This window comes from Thermothelomyces thermophilus, chromosome 3 (assembly GCF_000226095.1).
Source record: "Thermothelomyces thermophilus ATCC 42464 chromosome 3, complete sequence".
Classification (NCBI taxonomy): domain Eukaryota; kingdom Fungi; phylum Ascomycota; class Sordariomycetes; order Sordariales; family Chaetomiaceae; genus Thermothelomyces; species Thermothelomyces thermophilus.
Genome location: NC_016474.1, coordinates 625,555 through 643,623, shown reverse-complemented (window position 1 = coordinate 643,623; position 18,069 = coordinate 625,555). Strand labels below are relative to the sequence as shown.

The 18,069-nt window shown below is 36.9% G+C and overlaps 2 protein-coding genes across 2 annotated transcripts; one reads left to right on the top strand and one right to left on the bottom strand.

Moving 5' to 3' along the window:
• The first annotated feature begins 14,823 nt into the window (after positions 1-14,823).
• MYCTH_2303360 (uncharacterized protein) lies at positions 14,824-16,257 on the top strand. Its single transcript, XM_003662531.1, has 3 exons — positions 14,824-15,294; positions 15,391-15,871; positions 15,957-16,257. Exons 1-3 carry the CDS (start codon positions 15,053-15,055, stop codon positions 16,131-16,133), a joined length of 900 nt encoding a protein of 299 aa, XP_003662579.1. The 5' UTR covers positions 14,824-15,052; the 3' UTR covers positions 16,134-16,257.
• A 427-nt stretch (positions 16,258-16,684) lies between these two features.
• Positions 16,685-17,752, bottom strand: MYCTH_2303359 (carbohydrate-binding module family 52 protein). Its single transcript, XM_003662530.1, has 2 exons — positions 17,531-17,752; positions 16,685-17,453 (listed from the first exon to the last, which is right to left on the bottom strand). Exons 1-2 carry the CDS (start codon positions 17,630-17,632, stop codon positions 16,812-16,814), a joined length of 744 nt encoding a protein of 247 aa, XP_003662578.1. The 5' UTR covers positions 17,633-17,752; the 3' UTR covers positions 16,685-16,811.
• Positions 17,753-18,069: the final 317 nt, after the last annotated feature.

The following is an 18,069-nucleotide window of genomic DNA, read 5'->3' as shown; positions in this document are numbered from 1 at the left end:
CTAGTTTTATTTTAGGCAAAGACCTAAGGTATAGCTTTTGCCCTAGAAAAGTGCAAACTTATCTACTTTAACAGGGGCCGGAAGTAGTAGTCACAACCGCTAGAACTCTTACAGCCTAGGGGGGTACTACTACTATAGCCCCTTCGAAAGTAGCTAGATTCCCTATGGTCTAGCTAGACTAGAGGCTATAGTAGGGCCCTTACTATATAAAGGTAGCTAAGAAGCTAGAAACCTAGGAGTTTGCCCTAACTAGGCTTACTATAAAGACCTAGGGCCCTAGCCTCTTATAGGCCTACAAGGTCTATACCAAGTATATCTATAGTACCTTAGCCTATAGGGCCTTAAACTTTCATAAGCCTACTAAGTCAGGGGATAAGCTAGAAGGCCCTGCTAGGGAGCTATTAAAGGCCTAATATAAGGCCCTTTAAGTAGTTACTAGGGCTTATATAGCTACCCTTATCTAGTACCTTAAAGTAAAAGCCTAGATACTGCCTCTTAACCTCTATCTTAATAAGAGGCTAGCTAACTTTAAAGCTAAACTTGACTAGCTACTTCTATAACTTAGGGTAGGCCTAGGGGCTACCTAAGTCCCTATAAAGGCTCTTATCTAGTAGGCCTATAACAGGTTAATCTAGAGGTTCTAGAGGAGAAGGGCTAGGGCAAGGGGCTAGGAGCTAAAGCCTATAGCCTTAGAAGTAATAGGAATAATAGTCTTATAATAGGTTTAAAAGGGCTATAGAAGGGGTCTACCCCCCCTATAGGCCTTATAAAAGAGGCTATAGACTATAGAACTAGCTATGGTAGCTAGTTAGAGTGGCTATTAGAGGGCTAACTTAGCTAATAGGAGGATATAATATATATTAGATAAGGACCCTCTATACCTAGTTTTTATAAGGGAAGGCCTATAAAGGTATTAGGGCCTAATAAAGGCCTAGAGCTCCCTACTAGTAAAGGCCTATATAGGGGCTATTTGCCTCTAGGACTTCCTATTTAGGGTTTAGGTCCTAGGGGTTAATACCCTATACTATACCTATAGCTAGGAGAGGGAGAGTATAAAGTATAGTAGGGTTAGAAAAGTGTTTACCTACCTACTTTTTCTACCCTCTAACTTTAAAGATATATAGAACATATAAAATAAGGCTAAACTGCCACCAAATTGATATTATAACTATAGCTATTTTAGTACTTGATTAGGCTACCTTATGATTAAGCCAAAGGATCTATCCTTTTCCCTATACCTATAGTCAAGTTAACTAGGATTTTAATAGGTATTTGGCTCTAGACGTCTTATAATATTATAGCTATCTAAGCTACTATCTTAATCTAATGCTACCTTTTAGAGATTCTTATCTTTATCTAGTACTAGATATTTTTAATTAGACTAAGGTCTAGGCTCTATAGTAGCCACTAGAGTAGCCGAAAGTCGACGAACCTCGGCAGCCCTCCTTAATAGTTAAACAAACCCCCTATGGTAATATGTTACCCTATCTTCTTATAATTGTACCCTAGAGCTATATATTAACCTGATGAAAGGAACGAAGTATAATATAAAGATCTAGTTAGTATATTTAAGTTAGTTTTACTAGGTACCCTAGGGTAGGGTAGTATAAGTAATTTAACGGTATCTATTTAGGTAGTTATTATATGCTATAGAAGCTGCTAAGTAGCTTAGTCTCTACCTTACAATGTCTTCTAGATCTAGGCTTTGATTAGAATAGCTTGTCAGCTCTATTAGTAAGGTTATATTTGACTTTTGACATAGTATAGTTAATAGTCTGTTTCGATAAGCCGGTATAGGCTGCAATTGTACCTCCTTTTAATCTAGCCAAATAGAGGCCGTAAACTAGAGATATCTAGGCTTCTATAAATTCCTAGTAAATAGTGTTTGGTTTAGAAGCAATCTTATAGTATTGAAGAGGAGGTTAAAGATGGAAAAGTCGGTATAGCTGTCGTTAAAGTTAAGGAGGGGTAGTTAGTTAAGCTGATTTGGAAGTGGATTACTAGGGTTGAAGTAGGCAAACACTTTTCTAACCCTACTATACCTGGTTATTTAGTATTTAAACCTATTAAGAAGCGAAATATAGGAATCCTAGGAAATATAATTATAAAGGGACCTAGACCTTATTTTATAGGGTATAGGGGCCTGTTACTATCATTTAGTAAGGAGGGTTCTATAGTAGCTAATAAACCTAGGGAGGCTTCTAGAATATTACCTTATAAGGAGGCTAGACTAGGGGGTAAGGACTCTATAGGGCTATTTTAGCTATTTCTCCTTTTCTTTATAGTATATTAGTGTTTTAGATTAGGTGTTAAAGGTAGGGTAGAGGTTTTTATCTCGCCTATTAGGTATAGTTTCCGTTATATATAACTAGAGAGGCTCTAGTATACTTATTAATATAGTAGTATAGGATTAATGATAGTAATAATAATAATAATAGCTAGTTTTATTATTTACTTGATATTTCTTTAGACTCTTTTAATATACTATTATAACTATTTGATGAGAAGCTCCCTTTATTACTTTGACTAATCTTTCTCTAGCTAAATCTAAGAGTTTGAAAGCTTCTGTTTTCTATATAACTGTTTTATCCTTGCCTATATAGGCTTAATTATATTAAGGTTAGGTAAGTTTATTGGCTATTTAAGGACCTTAAACTTTACTTCTTCCTAAAGCTAATGGTTCTATCAAGACATATGAGTATTAGCGTTATCTTCTTATATAATATAAACCGGGCTATACTTCCTTTAGAGTTTCTCTATAAAAGGAAGAAATAGGGGAAGTAAGACTTTTTATTAGTAATATATCTAGTTAATCCCTCCTTTCCCCTAATAGACCTACTTACTAGTTTTTATAGTATATTTCTATAATAGCTTATAACCTCCTTTTCTTACTAGTATTAGCTTCTTTATCTTTATCTCTATCTCCTAGAGCTACCAATCTTCCTCCTTATAAACCTAGTTATATTTATCTATTAGTTCTTAATATTATATTATTATTTTTATTAACTCTTTTAGCTAATAGTAATAAGGACTAATCTCTAATTATATAAAATAACCCTAGAATATACAGGCTATCTACCCTCTCTAATGCCTCTTATATAATATAGGCTATTTATCTCCTAGGTTTGATATTAGATATACTATTTTCTATAAATAGCACCTATTATAATAAAGGTTTTATTACTCTAGACTACTTTCTTCTAATCCTCTAAGGTCTAATATTTTACCTGTATTATAAATTTAAGCTAAGCTATTTTCTAAGCCTTGTTTAATCCTAGTTTAGTTATTAACTTGATATTCCTAAAGCTAGTTTATTTTAACTATTGCCAAATAGTCTCCTAGCCTAACCCTATTCTATTAAGCTAATTAATAACTATATTAGCAATCTACTAATAGAAGTATTATCTAGTAGTACTATTTTTAGTTACTACCTATTTAATAACTTCGGAAATGGATTTAATTATAATCTTTAGCCTCCTAGACTTTAGTATATTAGTAATATATTTGTCCTTAATAAGGCTACCTAGTATATATCCCTATATCTTAGCCTTATAAATAAGAGCCTTTAGTATATCTTTTTTAACCTTAGTTTTATCTTTAATTTTAGACATTTTAACTCCTATACTATAAAGGGTTAATGCCTATATTTATTAGATAATAGTAGTATATTTGCCCTGTCTAGCGGGCACTTTAGGGACTACAGGTACTTCGGGGACTATAGGCATTTCGGGTATTACGGGCACTTCAGACTCTCTAGGCATAGTAGGCTCTGTTAGTTCTAGGCTAGTTAGAGTAGGTCTATTAACCTTGGAAAGATAGCTTACCAAAACGCTCTAGAATTATTACGGCTACTAAATCTAGGAGATTTGTAGGCTCTGGTATCAAGGCTAGGTAGGGAAAAACCTAGATATATGGGTAGAGATCAATTTGCAATAGAAATTATAGTATAAACAAGATTGTATATATACTTTGTATGTTATTAGCAGCCCAGGCTTGGCATGCCTTAGGGGATAGACTTTCTAGGCTAACCTTTATAGATATATACTCTAGCTACCTATTATATTAAGTATACTTGCTAGCTAATCTATTTTACCTATAAGGTATTATCTTTATACCTTTTTATCTTATCCTTATTAGGTCCCTTCTTCTATAGGTTAATATAGGCTAAGTTAATTCTAGTTATTAGTATATCTCTTTCTATATTCTTATCTCTCTATAGTTTAAATATTACCTATTACCCTTATATCTATTGATATTTATTATTAAGCTAAAGAGCCTTAAGATCTATAATAACCTTATAATATTTCTCGATAGCTATTATATAGTTATCCTAAGGAATTCCTTATCTAACTATTATATATTTAAGTTTTAGAAAGAGGTATTATTATAATTTAATTAGGTATATCTTATCATTCTAAAGGAGGCTACCTACCTTTAATAGCTTAGCCTTAAACTAAATAACAAAGGTAGAGAACGGTTTATTTTCCCTCTATTATAAGAACTCTAGTTCTAATAGGGCTATTATCTTCTTATAGGGGTCAGAGAAGACGCTCTTAAGATATTAGAAGAACTAGGTTAGGTTATATCTAACTACTAGGGCTATAGATTTATAATAGGCTATAACCTAGGTCTATACCTAATATATATAGTTTCCTTTGATAAAGACCTATTAGTTATAATTAGAGGTAATAAAATCCTTATTAGCTATAAAGATATATTCTATTATACTCTTCTATACTATAAAGAGTTCCTTTTTATTATTAAAAGGTTATCTGGTTAGGAAGCACTTCTATTATCGCTACTAAGCTTTAAGGGGCACTCTAGCTAACTTAGGGGTTAGGATAGGTTAGGTTTAGGATACCTAAAGGGTATTAATTATAGTATTCTACTATACTACTACTACTTAGAAGGAGTAACCAAGTTCCTATAATTCTACTAAGCTTAAAGACTAATATAGTACGTTATCTATAGACACGTCTATTATATAAGGTTAGATAAGATAAGCCCTGTAGATCTGGCAAACAGGCTGGCAAACGGAGTGTTCTTTGTTCCTATCCTCTACTTATATAGAGCTACAGGGCTAGCAAACGTAGGAAGAAGCATCTTTTGAACTATTTTGAACTTACCAACTTTCTTCTATCTATTGGAACTACCATCTTCTATCGAATGGTAGCGGAAACTCTGCTCTAACCATCTTTAAACTATTAGAACTGAATTCGTATCGCTTCGACGATTAATTTGGTACCACTTTCGCGATAGTTATGCTTAGTTTCGGCGACTTGGTAACCAAACTAGGCAATTCTATTATAACCACTATAAAATCTCTGTTCCTAGTGACTTGGTAACTAGGACAATCCTCCTCTTATCTATTAACCCTATCTTTGTTTGACCCTGGCGACTTAGTAACCGGTGGCTAGGCGAATCTTATATTAATACTAGGATCCTTCCCTATAGAAGACCCTCCTTGATCTTCCTATCCTTTAAATACCCCTGCTAAAAAACTAAATATTAGGGACCTGTCTAACTATACCACGAGCATTTTAAGGAGGCGTAACAAGATGCCCTATATACCGTAGATATAAGCATTAGAATATAATCCTAACGACTAACTATAAGAAGATCCTTAATAGGAGCTAGAGTTACTACTTAAATTTGCTAATGACTATAAGCTATATTAAGCTAAACCTGACAAGTTTAGTATAAATAAGGAAACGTTAGCTTGGTTAAATGGTAAGATAGATCTTTAGTTTAACTAGCTAAAGGAACGAATTAATAGTATTTCTAATAAGACTAAAGGAGCTATTTATAAGCTGTCTTAGATACTTAAAAAGAGTCTTATTAGGATAGACTATAACTTTGTAAACTACCTATAAGAAGCTAAAGATCGAATTTCCTAGTGCCTAGAGAAATATATAGAAGAGATAATAGCACTATTAGCTAATTATATCAAAGGGCTAGAAATCTATATAAATTACTATAGTAATATACTTACTTAAGTAATAACTTAAATAAAGGAATTAGTTAATATAATATATAGTATAGATAGTAAGATTAATAATTAATTGTCTAATTGTTAGTAATCTTCCTTTGACCTTACTAGATTTAATACTATTATAGAAGAAGTATAATAAGTTAGTAATCTTATAGAAGATATATAATATAATAGTAATACTTTCCCTATACCTCCTAAGGGCATTAGTATTAGCTATTATTATAATCTTAGCTACCTTAAATATATATAATCTTTATATAAGGTCCTATACTTTGTAACTAGTAGTAGTAGAGGCAGAGATCCTAATCCCTCGGAATCTAGTAATAACGACGCCCTATCTAACTATTACTAACCTTTAGGAGACTAGAATCTAGGACACCATTATAGCGCTCTATACCTAGGCAATGGTAATAGTAGTAATAGTAATAATAATAATAATAATAGACGTTATAAATATAAGTTAACGTATAATACTACTATAAATATATAGAGCCGCTTAGACTTTTAAGATTGAAAGGGACGATATTAGCTAGTTTAATCTTTCTTTTCCTAACCTATATTCCCTAGGCATCGTTAACAATAGAAAGAATCTAGTATTTACTAACGTCTACCACTTTACTAACCATATCGAAACCTTCCTAGAAATCGACCCTAATGGTAGTATTAAGATATAGATTCTATCCTTCTTCTAAACTCTTCTTAGTAGTCTCGCTATTATTTAATAGACTAACGAGTTAAATAGTACTATATATAGATAATTATACGAACTATATCTTCGAGCTATTATAGATTGACTATAGGAACACTTTATACCCAATGCTATAACTATTACCTGTAAATTTAACGAAGCTAGCCTATGTCTAAAGAATATTGCAAAGGACAAGCAAGCGCTTAGTTTCTTCGTTTAGAAGATGCTTCATTAGGTATACTTAATATATATATTTAACGAATGTAGTAATAACTAGTAAAGAGTAATAGTTTAAGTCTAGTTAGCTATAGACTTATATATTAAATAGTATTTAGATCCTCCCTAGTAATACTCCTTACTTAGAACCTATATATAGTATATTAAGTAGTCTTGATCTATCGTTCTGGTGGCCGCTTTTGACTACTACCTATATCTATAGAAGAAAATATCTATAGGTAACAAGCTAGAATTTCCTAAGGCTAAAGACCGTCTTTATAAGCCTATATACTATAATACTAATCGACTATAACAATTTGGATATAGATATAACAAGTCTCTAAGATATAACTAGTATAACTGTAGGTTTAAACGTAATTACAGATTTGATTATAATCGTGACTAGGATCACTATAACCGGGAATACCGCGACTAGGATTGCTACGATCAGGGCAATTATAACTATCAGTAGAATAACTACTATAATGACAAGTTCTATAAAGATGACTGCTAGTAGAAGGGATATCGTAACCGTATACACTTTGCTAAAGAAGCTAGTAATGGCTCCGAGCTAGATTAATCTAATATGTACTTAGCTAAAAGTGCCCCTATATCTAGATCTAAATCTTCGGATAGCAACTCTAGTATTATATGTATCGTCTTAGACTTGTAGCTTACCTACTATAAGTGCTATAAGTCCTTTAGCTTGTATATCGAACTACGTACTTATGCTAAGCAATACTATAGAACTAGTCCTCTTCCTTCTATCTATAACTATAAAGCCAATCTTACAGACTTAGCTTGCTATACCTATGGTTTCTATAATACTACTCCAGAATCACGAAATGCCTTCTTTTAGTACTTGAAATCTTATAAGGATATAAAATCTAGTAACGTTCGCTACCTAGTAGATCTCTCTACTTTGAACAATTAGTTAGACCTGCCTGCTTTGCCACTAGAAAACATATACCAAGCTATAGACGCGCTAACTATATTACTAGCGGATACTATAGCAAAAGCGTACTAGGTCAGGGATATACCTCCTAGGCGTACACCTAAATGCTATAGTTTACTGCTAGGATATACCTACCTATATATTAGGGTATACTACAAACCTATAGATCGTGAAGCCGTAGAAGTGTGCCTAGATCCTAGCGCTAGCTACTCCCTTATTAACTATACGTTCCTATAGCGATTAAACTACTAAATCGAACGATGTAAGGGCAGAGTTAAAGGTATAGGAAACGCTATATTAAGCCTTAATAAATAGGCGTCTTTCGATATCTACTTACTAGGTATAGAAAATAGTACTCCTACCCTAGCTAAGTTTACCTATATAATGTAGGTTATTGACTCTTTAGCACCGAATCTTCTAATAGGTAATAAGTTCTTAGAGTTATATAATATAAATATTAACTACTAATATAAGGAAGTCAAATTATAGCTATTTAACTTCTGTTTTCCTTTTTATATATATATATACTCTATACCTTATATATAGAATGTTAAAACTACTTGCGAAATTACTCTCCTGCCTAGCCAATAGGCAATAGTACCTACCAAGTATAAGCCTCTCCTAATAGGTCGTGCCTTTATATTCTAACTTGGCTTATATAGCTATCTATAACTTCGTTATAGATATAAAGACCCTAAAGGTTATACCTGTCGAAAATACTATATCTAGAATGCTATATATACTAAAGAGGCACCCTATCGGAAGGATTAAAGAAATGAAAGATAGCTACTTTGCCTGTTCGTAAAATACTGCTTTCTATATAGTAACGATTATAACCGCTACTTTAACGATAGCTATACCTGCCGTAGCAAACGACGTTAACCCTATATTAGTAGTCGCTAATCAATATAACATTATACTAGTCAATGCTTCCTTTGATTTAAATAGCTATATAGGTATAATCTTTAAAGATAGTTATATCCCTACAAAGCTACCTATAGCTATAGTCTTATTTATAACTACTAGTAATGTAAATATTATTAACAATGCTAATTTAGATATACCTATTAGTAACTTTGTCTTCTAACTTACCTAGCAATCTTAACCTTTTCTACTATAGGATATTTCGCTAGAAGCAATCCTAGGAGCTAATAATATTCTTAGCAAAGCAGAACATAAGCTATATATACCTGAGAAGCATTCTATACTAGGATTAAAGATACCTAGCTCCCTACCTAAGATCGTTACTAATAATAGTATCTATATCTATATAGGCAACCTAGTACTAGTATAGAAGTTCGCTAACTTGGTTAACAGCTTCTTATAACTCTAGAATGACGCTAGTCTAATCAATATACTATAGAGCAAATAGATAAAAGTGCTACTTGTAGAAGGCTAGTAACACTAGAAAGTATGCTCCTATATATACCTGTTAAGCTAGAAGGATAGAAAAGTCCTAGACAAGACCTTTAACGCCCTCTATTAACAAGGCAAACTACGGTTTACGAAAGACGCTACTCCTTTTGCCTATCCTATTTTTGTTATCCAGTATACTATCAAGGGAGTTACTAAGGGCTACCTCGTTATCAATCTATATAGTCTAAACAAGGTTACTATCCCTAACAACTACCTACTACTACTATAGTTAGAGATTATCGCCGCTCTATATAGAAAGAAGTTTATTATAGCTATCGATATAATGTCATTTTTCTATTAATTTAGTATATATCCTCTATATTAAGATAGCTTTATACTAATTAACCCTGTAGTCTAGAATAGCTAACTATAGCGCTTATAGGATACTATAATTCGCCTATATATATATAATGGTTTATAGATTAGCTATTACGACTGTATTCCTCCTATTGTTATATGTTTATTAACGACATTGTCATTTTCTTAGATATAGCCGAAGATTAGATATAGCACTTAAAGATGATCTTTAGCCCATTCTAGAAGAAGAATATCGCTATCTTACCTACCAAATTATATATTAGCTACCTAAATATAGAACTACTTGGCTTTCATATAGATAGTTTTAACCTTACTAATACAGATTAATATATTAAAGCATTTAAGTAGTTATCCTTTCTACGTGCATTAAAGGCATTAGAATAGTACTTAGGCATTACTAGTTCCCTACGACACTTAATTCTATATTATATAAAGCTTTCTAAGCTACTATAGAAGTAAAAGACTAAATTACTAGTATAGGGCTATAGGTCTGGCGAACTAGAAGTTAGTAACTGTCCCCGGAGGATAGGCTACTATAGTTATGCTTCCTTCGAGCTAACTAAGAAAAAGCATCCTTTGCCGCCCTATAAGAGGCTATCTATCACAAAAACCTAACTATCCTCTACTGCTTTAATCCTAATAAGTAGCTATATATTTAACTTAATAGCTATTTAGAATACGGCTTCGGCATTATAGTTTTCTATACTTATAATAGATATAACTAGCGCCTAGGTAACCCTATCCTAGCTAACTAAGTACTACTAGTTATATTCCTAAGCTACCTATTAACGAAGGCTAAGCTTAATATAATATAGACCCTCTAAATAAGAAGTCGCCTATCTAGTCTAGGCAATTTATAAACTATATATAATAGTTTATTTAGCGTATATACTAGTTATCGTTCTGACTAACTATACTACTATATATAGTATTATAGAATAAACTAACCTAGATATAAGTTTAACTAACTATACTAACTGCTACCTAATCAATATATCTATCTACCTATCGTAATACGACCTTAAAGTCTACTATCTTCCTAGAAGACTTAACTTTATACTAGATACGTTAAGTAGATTAAGTATATTAGGGGACCCTAAACTATCTAAATGCCTTGATAGACTAGCTATACTTGACGATGTTTGGTTCGCTTTTACTAAGGCACAGATAGATCCCGATCTTAAGGTAAAGTTCGTTAACGGCTATAAGGCTAATGCGAAGTATATCCTTATTATTAAGGATCTTATCAAAAACAATCCTATCTATACGCTTGTTTTTGATAAGGGCATCGCTATTTTTTTGTACTATAGGCTACTGTTTGTCCTAATTAATAAGCTCCTCTACTATATTTGCTTAGATAGTACGTATATACTATACATTCTATCGAGCCTTATATAATATATCCTAAGCTTAGCCTATAATGAGAAGTACTACTTCGGAACTAATAGGACAATATATAACTTACGAGACATCCTAATCAATACAAAAACTAGGTATATATAGGACTATATAAAGTACTACCATATCTATTATGTTAACGCTACTAATTGTAACCTTCCTATAGGCAATTACTAGCTAATCTGTCCATTAGATATACTACCTATATAGGTAATTGCTATCGATTTTATAATAGCATTACGGTTAGTTCCTTTGGTAGGAACTCCTTAGTATTTAAATAGGTACGACAAATTCAAGTTAATATTAACTATATCTTATAAATTATCTAAACTAACACTCCTTATACCAGGTCACTCTAACTATACCGCTATAGACTAAGGCTATATACTAATATAATAACTACTCCTATCTAACTAGAGAGTGCTAACCGCCGTTATATCTAACTGTAACCGTAAATTTACATCCGAATTATAGAGTAGTATATAGAAGGCGTTAGGTATAAAGCTATTCATGACTATTACGTACTACCTATAGGGAGTAGTCTTATAGAGCGAAAGAACTAGATAGTAGAAATCGCTTTACGCTTCTTTATCTATAAGAAACCAGATAATAATTAGACTACTATACTCCTATAGCTTTAGTAGCATTTGAATAGCGCGTATACTGCCTATATTAGTATATCTCTATATAAGCTACTATTTGGTTTCAAACTAGCTAGACTACTAGAAGTACTAATAGCGCTACTGACAAAAGTAGTATAAGATATCCTAGTGCTATATAAATATCTATACTAAGATACCTAAATAGTAATAGATTTTATAGCAGCTAGAGCTAAACGTAGGTATAATGCTACCTACTATAATATCAAGTTTAAACTAGGTAACTAAGTTTATCTATACCCATACTATAGCTACTATCTACCTGGTCGACCGTTATATAAGTTATCCTAATAGTATACTAGACCTTTTAAAGTCATCAAACGCATTAGCTACCTAGTATATCGTCTTTAGCTACCACCAAATATAGATATATATCTAATAATATTAGTAATATATACCTATTGCCTATACCTTTAGGTACCGACCTATATGACTATACTATACTCCCTCCTAACCTTATTAAAGATAGCTATACTAATAACAATTTAGAATCTAGAGACAAGTATAAACTTAAGCGTATCTAGAATCACAAGCTTATATATAGTAAGTATAAGTATCTAATCAAATAGAAAGGACTTAGCCACGAATATAATATCTAGAAGACTAACTTCTAGCTACACTATATGTGTAAGATAGTTAACAAATACTAGGTACGCTAGGGAGGTCAACCTATAGCGGCTTAAGTAACGTAGGGCAAATGCCTATATAGATGCCCTTATACCAAGGTATCAAAGACTCTACTAGAGGGAGCTATAAATAGAAGATGCCAAAGTAGGGCTATAGGTAATCAAGAGAAAGACATATATGATACTATAATAGTAGGATAATGCTACTACTTTCTATTATAATATTGCTATAGAAAGGAGGTATGTTTAAGAGCAATTTAGAGCTATAATGTAGGTACTACGTTTGTCCTTCTAGGCAGGGGACTTGATATAGTACATTGTCTATAGACGTGTCTATTATATAAGGTTAGATAAGATAAGCCCTATAGATCTGGTAAACGGGCTAGCAAATGGAGTGTTCTTTGTTCTTATCCTCTACTTATATAAAGCTATAGGGCTAGTAAATGTAGGAAGAAGCATTGCACTTTTGAACTATTTTGAACTTACTAACTTTCTTCTATCTATTGGAACTACTATCTTCTATCAAAGACCTATATATTCTTAAATCTATTATAACTATATTATTAATAACTCCCTAAAGGAGTTATTATTAATAGGAAGGTAGTCGAAATATAATATACTAGCCTTATAGTATCTATAGATAAGCCTATAATATCTTATTTAATTATCTTAAGGAGGAAAAAGAAAAAGAATATAAGAGTTATATAGAAGAGTACCTTTTACCTAATATATATATATATATAACCTAGGTAGGGTCTAGTTAGGCCTTAGGTTAGGCCCTAATTAAGCCTTGGCTATATATTTACTAGATAAGTTATAAACAAGTAACAAATGCTCTATAGGCCTATAAGGTATAGGTAAGTAAGGTAAGGTAGGTCTATTCTAATGCTTAGGTAAAGCCTAGGCATTATCTAGCCTAGGTATAGCCTAGGCCTATAATAGTTAGTTATCTTATCTAAAGGGACTTAGATAAACTCTAGCTAATATATCTAGCTTATTTTTAATAAATATACTTATCTATTTTATAAAGAGGTCTTTAAAGCTTAAGGCTAGGTAGTTTAATAAGAAGATAAGGCTACTTACTATACTTTAAAGGACCATCTTAACAAGAGGCTAGCTAACTTCAAAGCCAAACTCGACTAGCCACTCCTACAGACCAAGGCAGGTCCGGGGGCCTCCCAGGTCCCTACGAGGGCTCTTATCCAACAGGCCTATAACAGGCTAAGCCAGAGGTTCCAGAAGAGAAGGGCTAGGGCAAGGGGCTAGGAGCCGAAGCCTATAGCTCTAGAGGTAGCAAGGTCGACAGTCTAGTAGTAGGTTTAGGAAGGCTATAGAGGGGGTTAACCTCCCCTATAGACCTTATAAAGAAGGTTATAGGCTATAGAACTAGCCGTAATGGCTAGCTAGAGCAACCGTTAGAAGGCTAATTAAGCTAGTAAGAGGATATAGCACGTGTTAGACAAGGATCCCCTATACCTAATTTTTATAAGGGAAGGCCTATAAAGGCACTAGGGCCTAATAAAGGCCTAGAGCTCCCTACTAGTATAGGCCTATATAGGGGCTATTAGCCTTTATAACTTCCTATTTAGGATTTAAGTCCTAGGGGTTAATACTCCTTACTATACCTATAGCTAGGGAAAGGAGACTATTAAGCACCTAGTTATTTGGTACCTAAACCTACTAAGAAGCCAAATATAGAAATCCTGGGAAATATAGTTATAAAGGGACCTAGACCTTATATTATAAGGTATAGGGGCCTATAACTATCGTTTAGTAAGGAAGGTTCTATAGTAGCTAATAGACCTAGGGAGGCTCCTAGAATACTGCCTTATAAGGAGGCTAGACTAGGAGGCGAGGCTTCTATAGGGCTATTCTGGCTACTTCTCTTTTTCTTTGTAGTGTATTAGTATTCTAGATTAGGCGTTAAAGGCGGGATAGAGGTTTTTACCTAGCCTATTAGGTATAGTTTCCTTTATATATAACTAGAGAGGCTCTAGTATACTTATTAGCATAGTAATATAGGATTAATAATAATAATATACTTTAAAAGATACTTAAAACTATAAGGCTATATTATAAATAGTTACTCTAGAGTAGTTAGCTTAGAGCCTAGATTTAAACCTTATTAAGAACCTCTAGTATATTATAAAGATTTAGATTAGCTAGTGGTACTATAGAATTTATAACCTTAGGTATATAGAAGAGGTCTTATATAAAGAGTAGAACAGACTAGTGCCCTAGGATTAGGAGAGGATAGTCCTATTATTTATAACTAGGTATAAGGAATATATTTATAATAAGGGAGGAGCTATATATTACTAAATTCCCTATATATCTAAGCTCTTTCTATACTTTCTAAGGAATTAGGAGACCTATTTCTATATTTAAATGCCTAGTGTTATTATTGCTATATGTCTTAGAAGATAGTAGGGTCATATATAAAAGACCTGCTAATCCTAATGTAGCTAATTACTTTTTAGATGTGACTGTACTTTATATTGCTTTTAATGGCTTCATTCTGCCGGTCAAATTTGGCGGTGAGCCAGTTCTTTTGGTAGCGACATCTGTAGTTTTCCATCCTTCGTAAACTGAAATACGGTCACACCCTTTCGGTGGTTCTAAAACTTTCGGTTACGCGAGGCCCATGTGTCCCGCCCCCGCATTGTGCCTCAGCCCCACCTAACTTTCCATGCGAAGTTCCACCTGGCCACGAACGCCCAGCTTCTTGTATCTGGCCTCTCACCCTTCTTGATCCCGCAAAGGCCATTTCTGGAAACGGGAGAAATGACAGCCAACTCAGCGTTTCAACATCAAGATGTTGCGCGGGTCAATGGCGTCACCAAGACTGACAGCCTACCTGATCCACGCGGTGTGATGCCGCGTGCTCTACCCGATATTTGCTTCGAGCTCCAGGCCAAAATCGATGCGTTTCTCGCCGAGCAGACCGATGACCGTGTTTTACGCAATGTCCAAAGTCAGGTCAGGGTGTCGATGGGTGTGATCCAGGAGGCGCTGCGCCGGTATGGGTAGGTGATGTGTGATAATGGCCGAGGTGAGGGCGGGCCGACAGGAGATAACCTGGACATATCGAGACATTGACTGACACGATTGACAACATGCAGGCCCGCCCATCTTTCGCTTTCATACAATGGCGGTAAAGACTGCCTTGTCCTCCTAGTCTTGATTATGGCCTGTCTGCCTGCATATGCCTCAACCTCGGGCCCTGCCGCCGACGATCCCGACACGACCGAGACAATAGCGGATCCGCTTCCTGGACATGCCGCGACTTCACCGGTCGCTCCTCCCAGCCGCTTGCAGGCAATATACATAGTTGCTCCTGATCCCTTTGCGGAGGTTGAGGATTTCGTGGAGGCGTCGGAGAAGCGATACCATCTCGACCTCAAACGCTACACGTTGCCGATGCGACCGGCCCTGGAGGCGTATTTGAAGGACAGGCCCGCCATAAGAGCGATATTTTTGGGAACAAGGAGGACAGACCCGCATGGCGAGTTTCTGACACACTTCGACCCTACAGACGAAGGCTGGCCGCAGTTCATGCGTGTGCACCCCGTCATTGACTGGCACTATGTCGAGATATGGGCGGTGAGCCATCTTTTATCTCCCAACTCCTTCAATAATATGACCAGGCCGTGTGGTGGTGCATAGAGCAAAGCTGACGCTCAAACAGTTTATCCGGCACCTCCACATCCCGTTTTGCGAACTGTACAACCGAGGCTTCACATCTCTAGGTGGTGTCACTAATACCCGCCCGAACCCAGCGTTAGCAGTCAGCGGAAGTCCATCGGTCTTCAGACCAGCATATGAGCTCAGGGATGACGACGAGGAGCGTCTTGGTCGCGATTGACAGCGGCCATCCCGAAAACTCTATTTGACCCACAGTCCGAAACTGCATAGCAATCGCTTGCCAGTTGAAAGATTTCTTTACGCTCTGCAGAGCAGCTTCGATAAAACGGACTTGACCTCGTGGTCGAGTGTGGGGTGAAAACTTGGGCTGACCTTGCAGCACTGCGCGTTATAGACGATATAGAGGGGCATTATAGACGGCATTGCGTGGCTGCATGAGCGTCCTTCCCCGATTGAGCTCACGCTCTGCTACATCCCGGCAGTACAATCTTGATTGTGGTTGCCTAAACGAGGCCTCCGGAAGGAGGACAGCCCATCATAAACACCCATTGTTTCGGGGAGCCATTGGATATATTGTTTCCGAAAAGCGGCGGGGTGTTCTTCAGCCAGCTGGCGGATGCCAACTTTTCGGTAGTTATCATTAGCCCCTAGAGAAATCATCTCCCCGGAAACCGTCGTACCATGCCTGTTACATCAGGCCCGCAAGTCTTCTTCTGTAGGATACTTAGTCGGTTCAACGATGGTGTCCTCGACATGATCCGGCGTTCTCCGAGAAGCACGCTCCTGTAGCCTGCTTACGTGTATTGCATCCTACTCGAATATCTACAGAGTGTAAAGTTTTATCTCCCAAAACCCAACGCCCGCAGGGCTTGGCATGATGAGCATTACTCATTAACTCTTATGTATACTGCCAGGCGCCCACGGTGCCGCTCGGTAGGGAGTGAATCTTGAGGTTGATGGGCGAGCAATCCTTGTATCGCTCTGCATTCGTATCATTTCTCGCGACCAGGTTCCAGGCCGGACCGCCGCCGCCGGAAGCCCTTGGGGGGCAGGCAGCCCAGCCCCAGCCGTTGCCGTTGAGGTTGACGAAGCCACCACCCTGGTAAGCGCCAAAGCCCGTCGTAATGCTTCCGGGGGGGATGTAGGCCGAGTGAGCCTGGGTATAGCCCATGTTCCAGTACGGGTCAAGGTAGGCCTGCTGCCCGCCGGGAACCATGACGCTCATGGAAACAGTCCCGCCCCCGGAAACGATGACGGTCTCGTTGCCGGGCGGGCAGGCGTCGCCGACTTGGTCGGGGCAGTAGCTAGCGGTTTCGCCGTTTACTACCCAGTGCTGGTTGGCAGCGGTAACAGGCTTGCCGTGGATGGGAAGGTTCGGGTTGTCGGCCGTGAGCGTAAACGGGGTCTCGACAGGCGGGAGGAGAGTCAGGACGTTGTTTGTGCACGTGTACATGAACTTGCTGTAGCATGCACCGGCGCAGTAGGACAGCGGTTCACCCGCCGTGATAGGGCAGAGGAACTCATTGTCCCAGCAGACGTACTACGGACGACACAACTTGGTAAGCACTGCGTCTCGCACTGCTGTTCTGGGGGAGGGAGTGGCCATCAAGAACATACCTTCGAGGGGTCATACGGTACCTGACCACAGGTCTCTGTGTCACCCAAGACCCCCTTGGTCAGTCCAAGCAAGGCGGTAGCAACCAACGAGAAACGATGCATGCTGAGTGTTGTGCGCCCCGGTGAGCTGAATCAGTGGTAGTAGTTGAAGCGCGGCACCGAGCAGCACAAATATGAAGAACAGCTTGGCGAGTGCCGACAAACACTGGAAGAATCGGAGTTGGGTTTGAGGCGAACTTATAGACAATAGCAAGGTACCATTCGCATGTTTATGGCACGCCCAAGGAACTAGCCACTCGGGTCAAGCATGACGTGGTAGTATTTTGGACCAGCCAGGGAAGGCGGCAGCTGCAGGGACTAGATCGTAGCAGAAGCTCGTATTCTTGTCTCGTGGCGTTGGGAGATGGATATCGGCAAACCAGGCCCGTGACTGGTCGTGTAGCGCAGACAGCTGTCCCATCGGGGACATGACAAACAGCTGGCGAGGTGCAGAAGGTCCCTAGGCATTGTCTTGCAAACAGCAGTCGGTTCAGACCCAG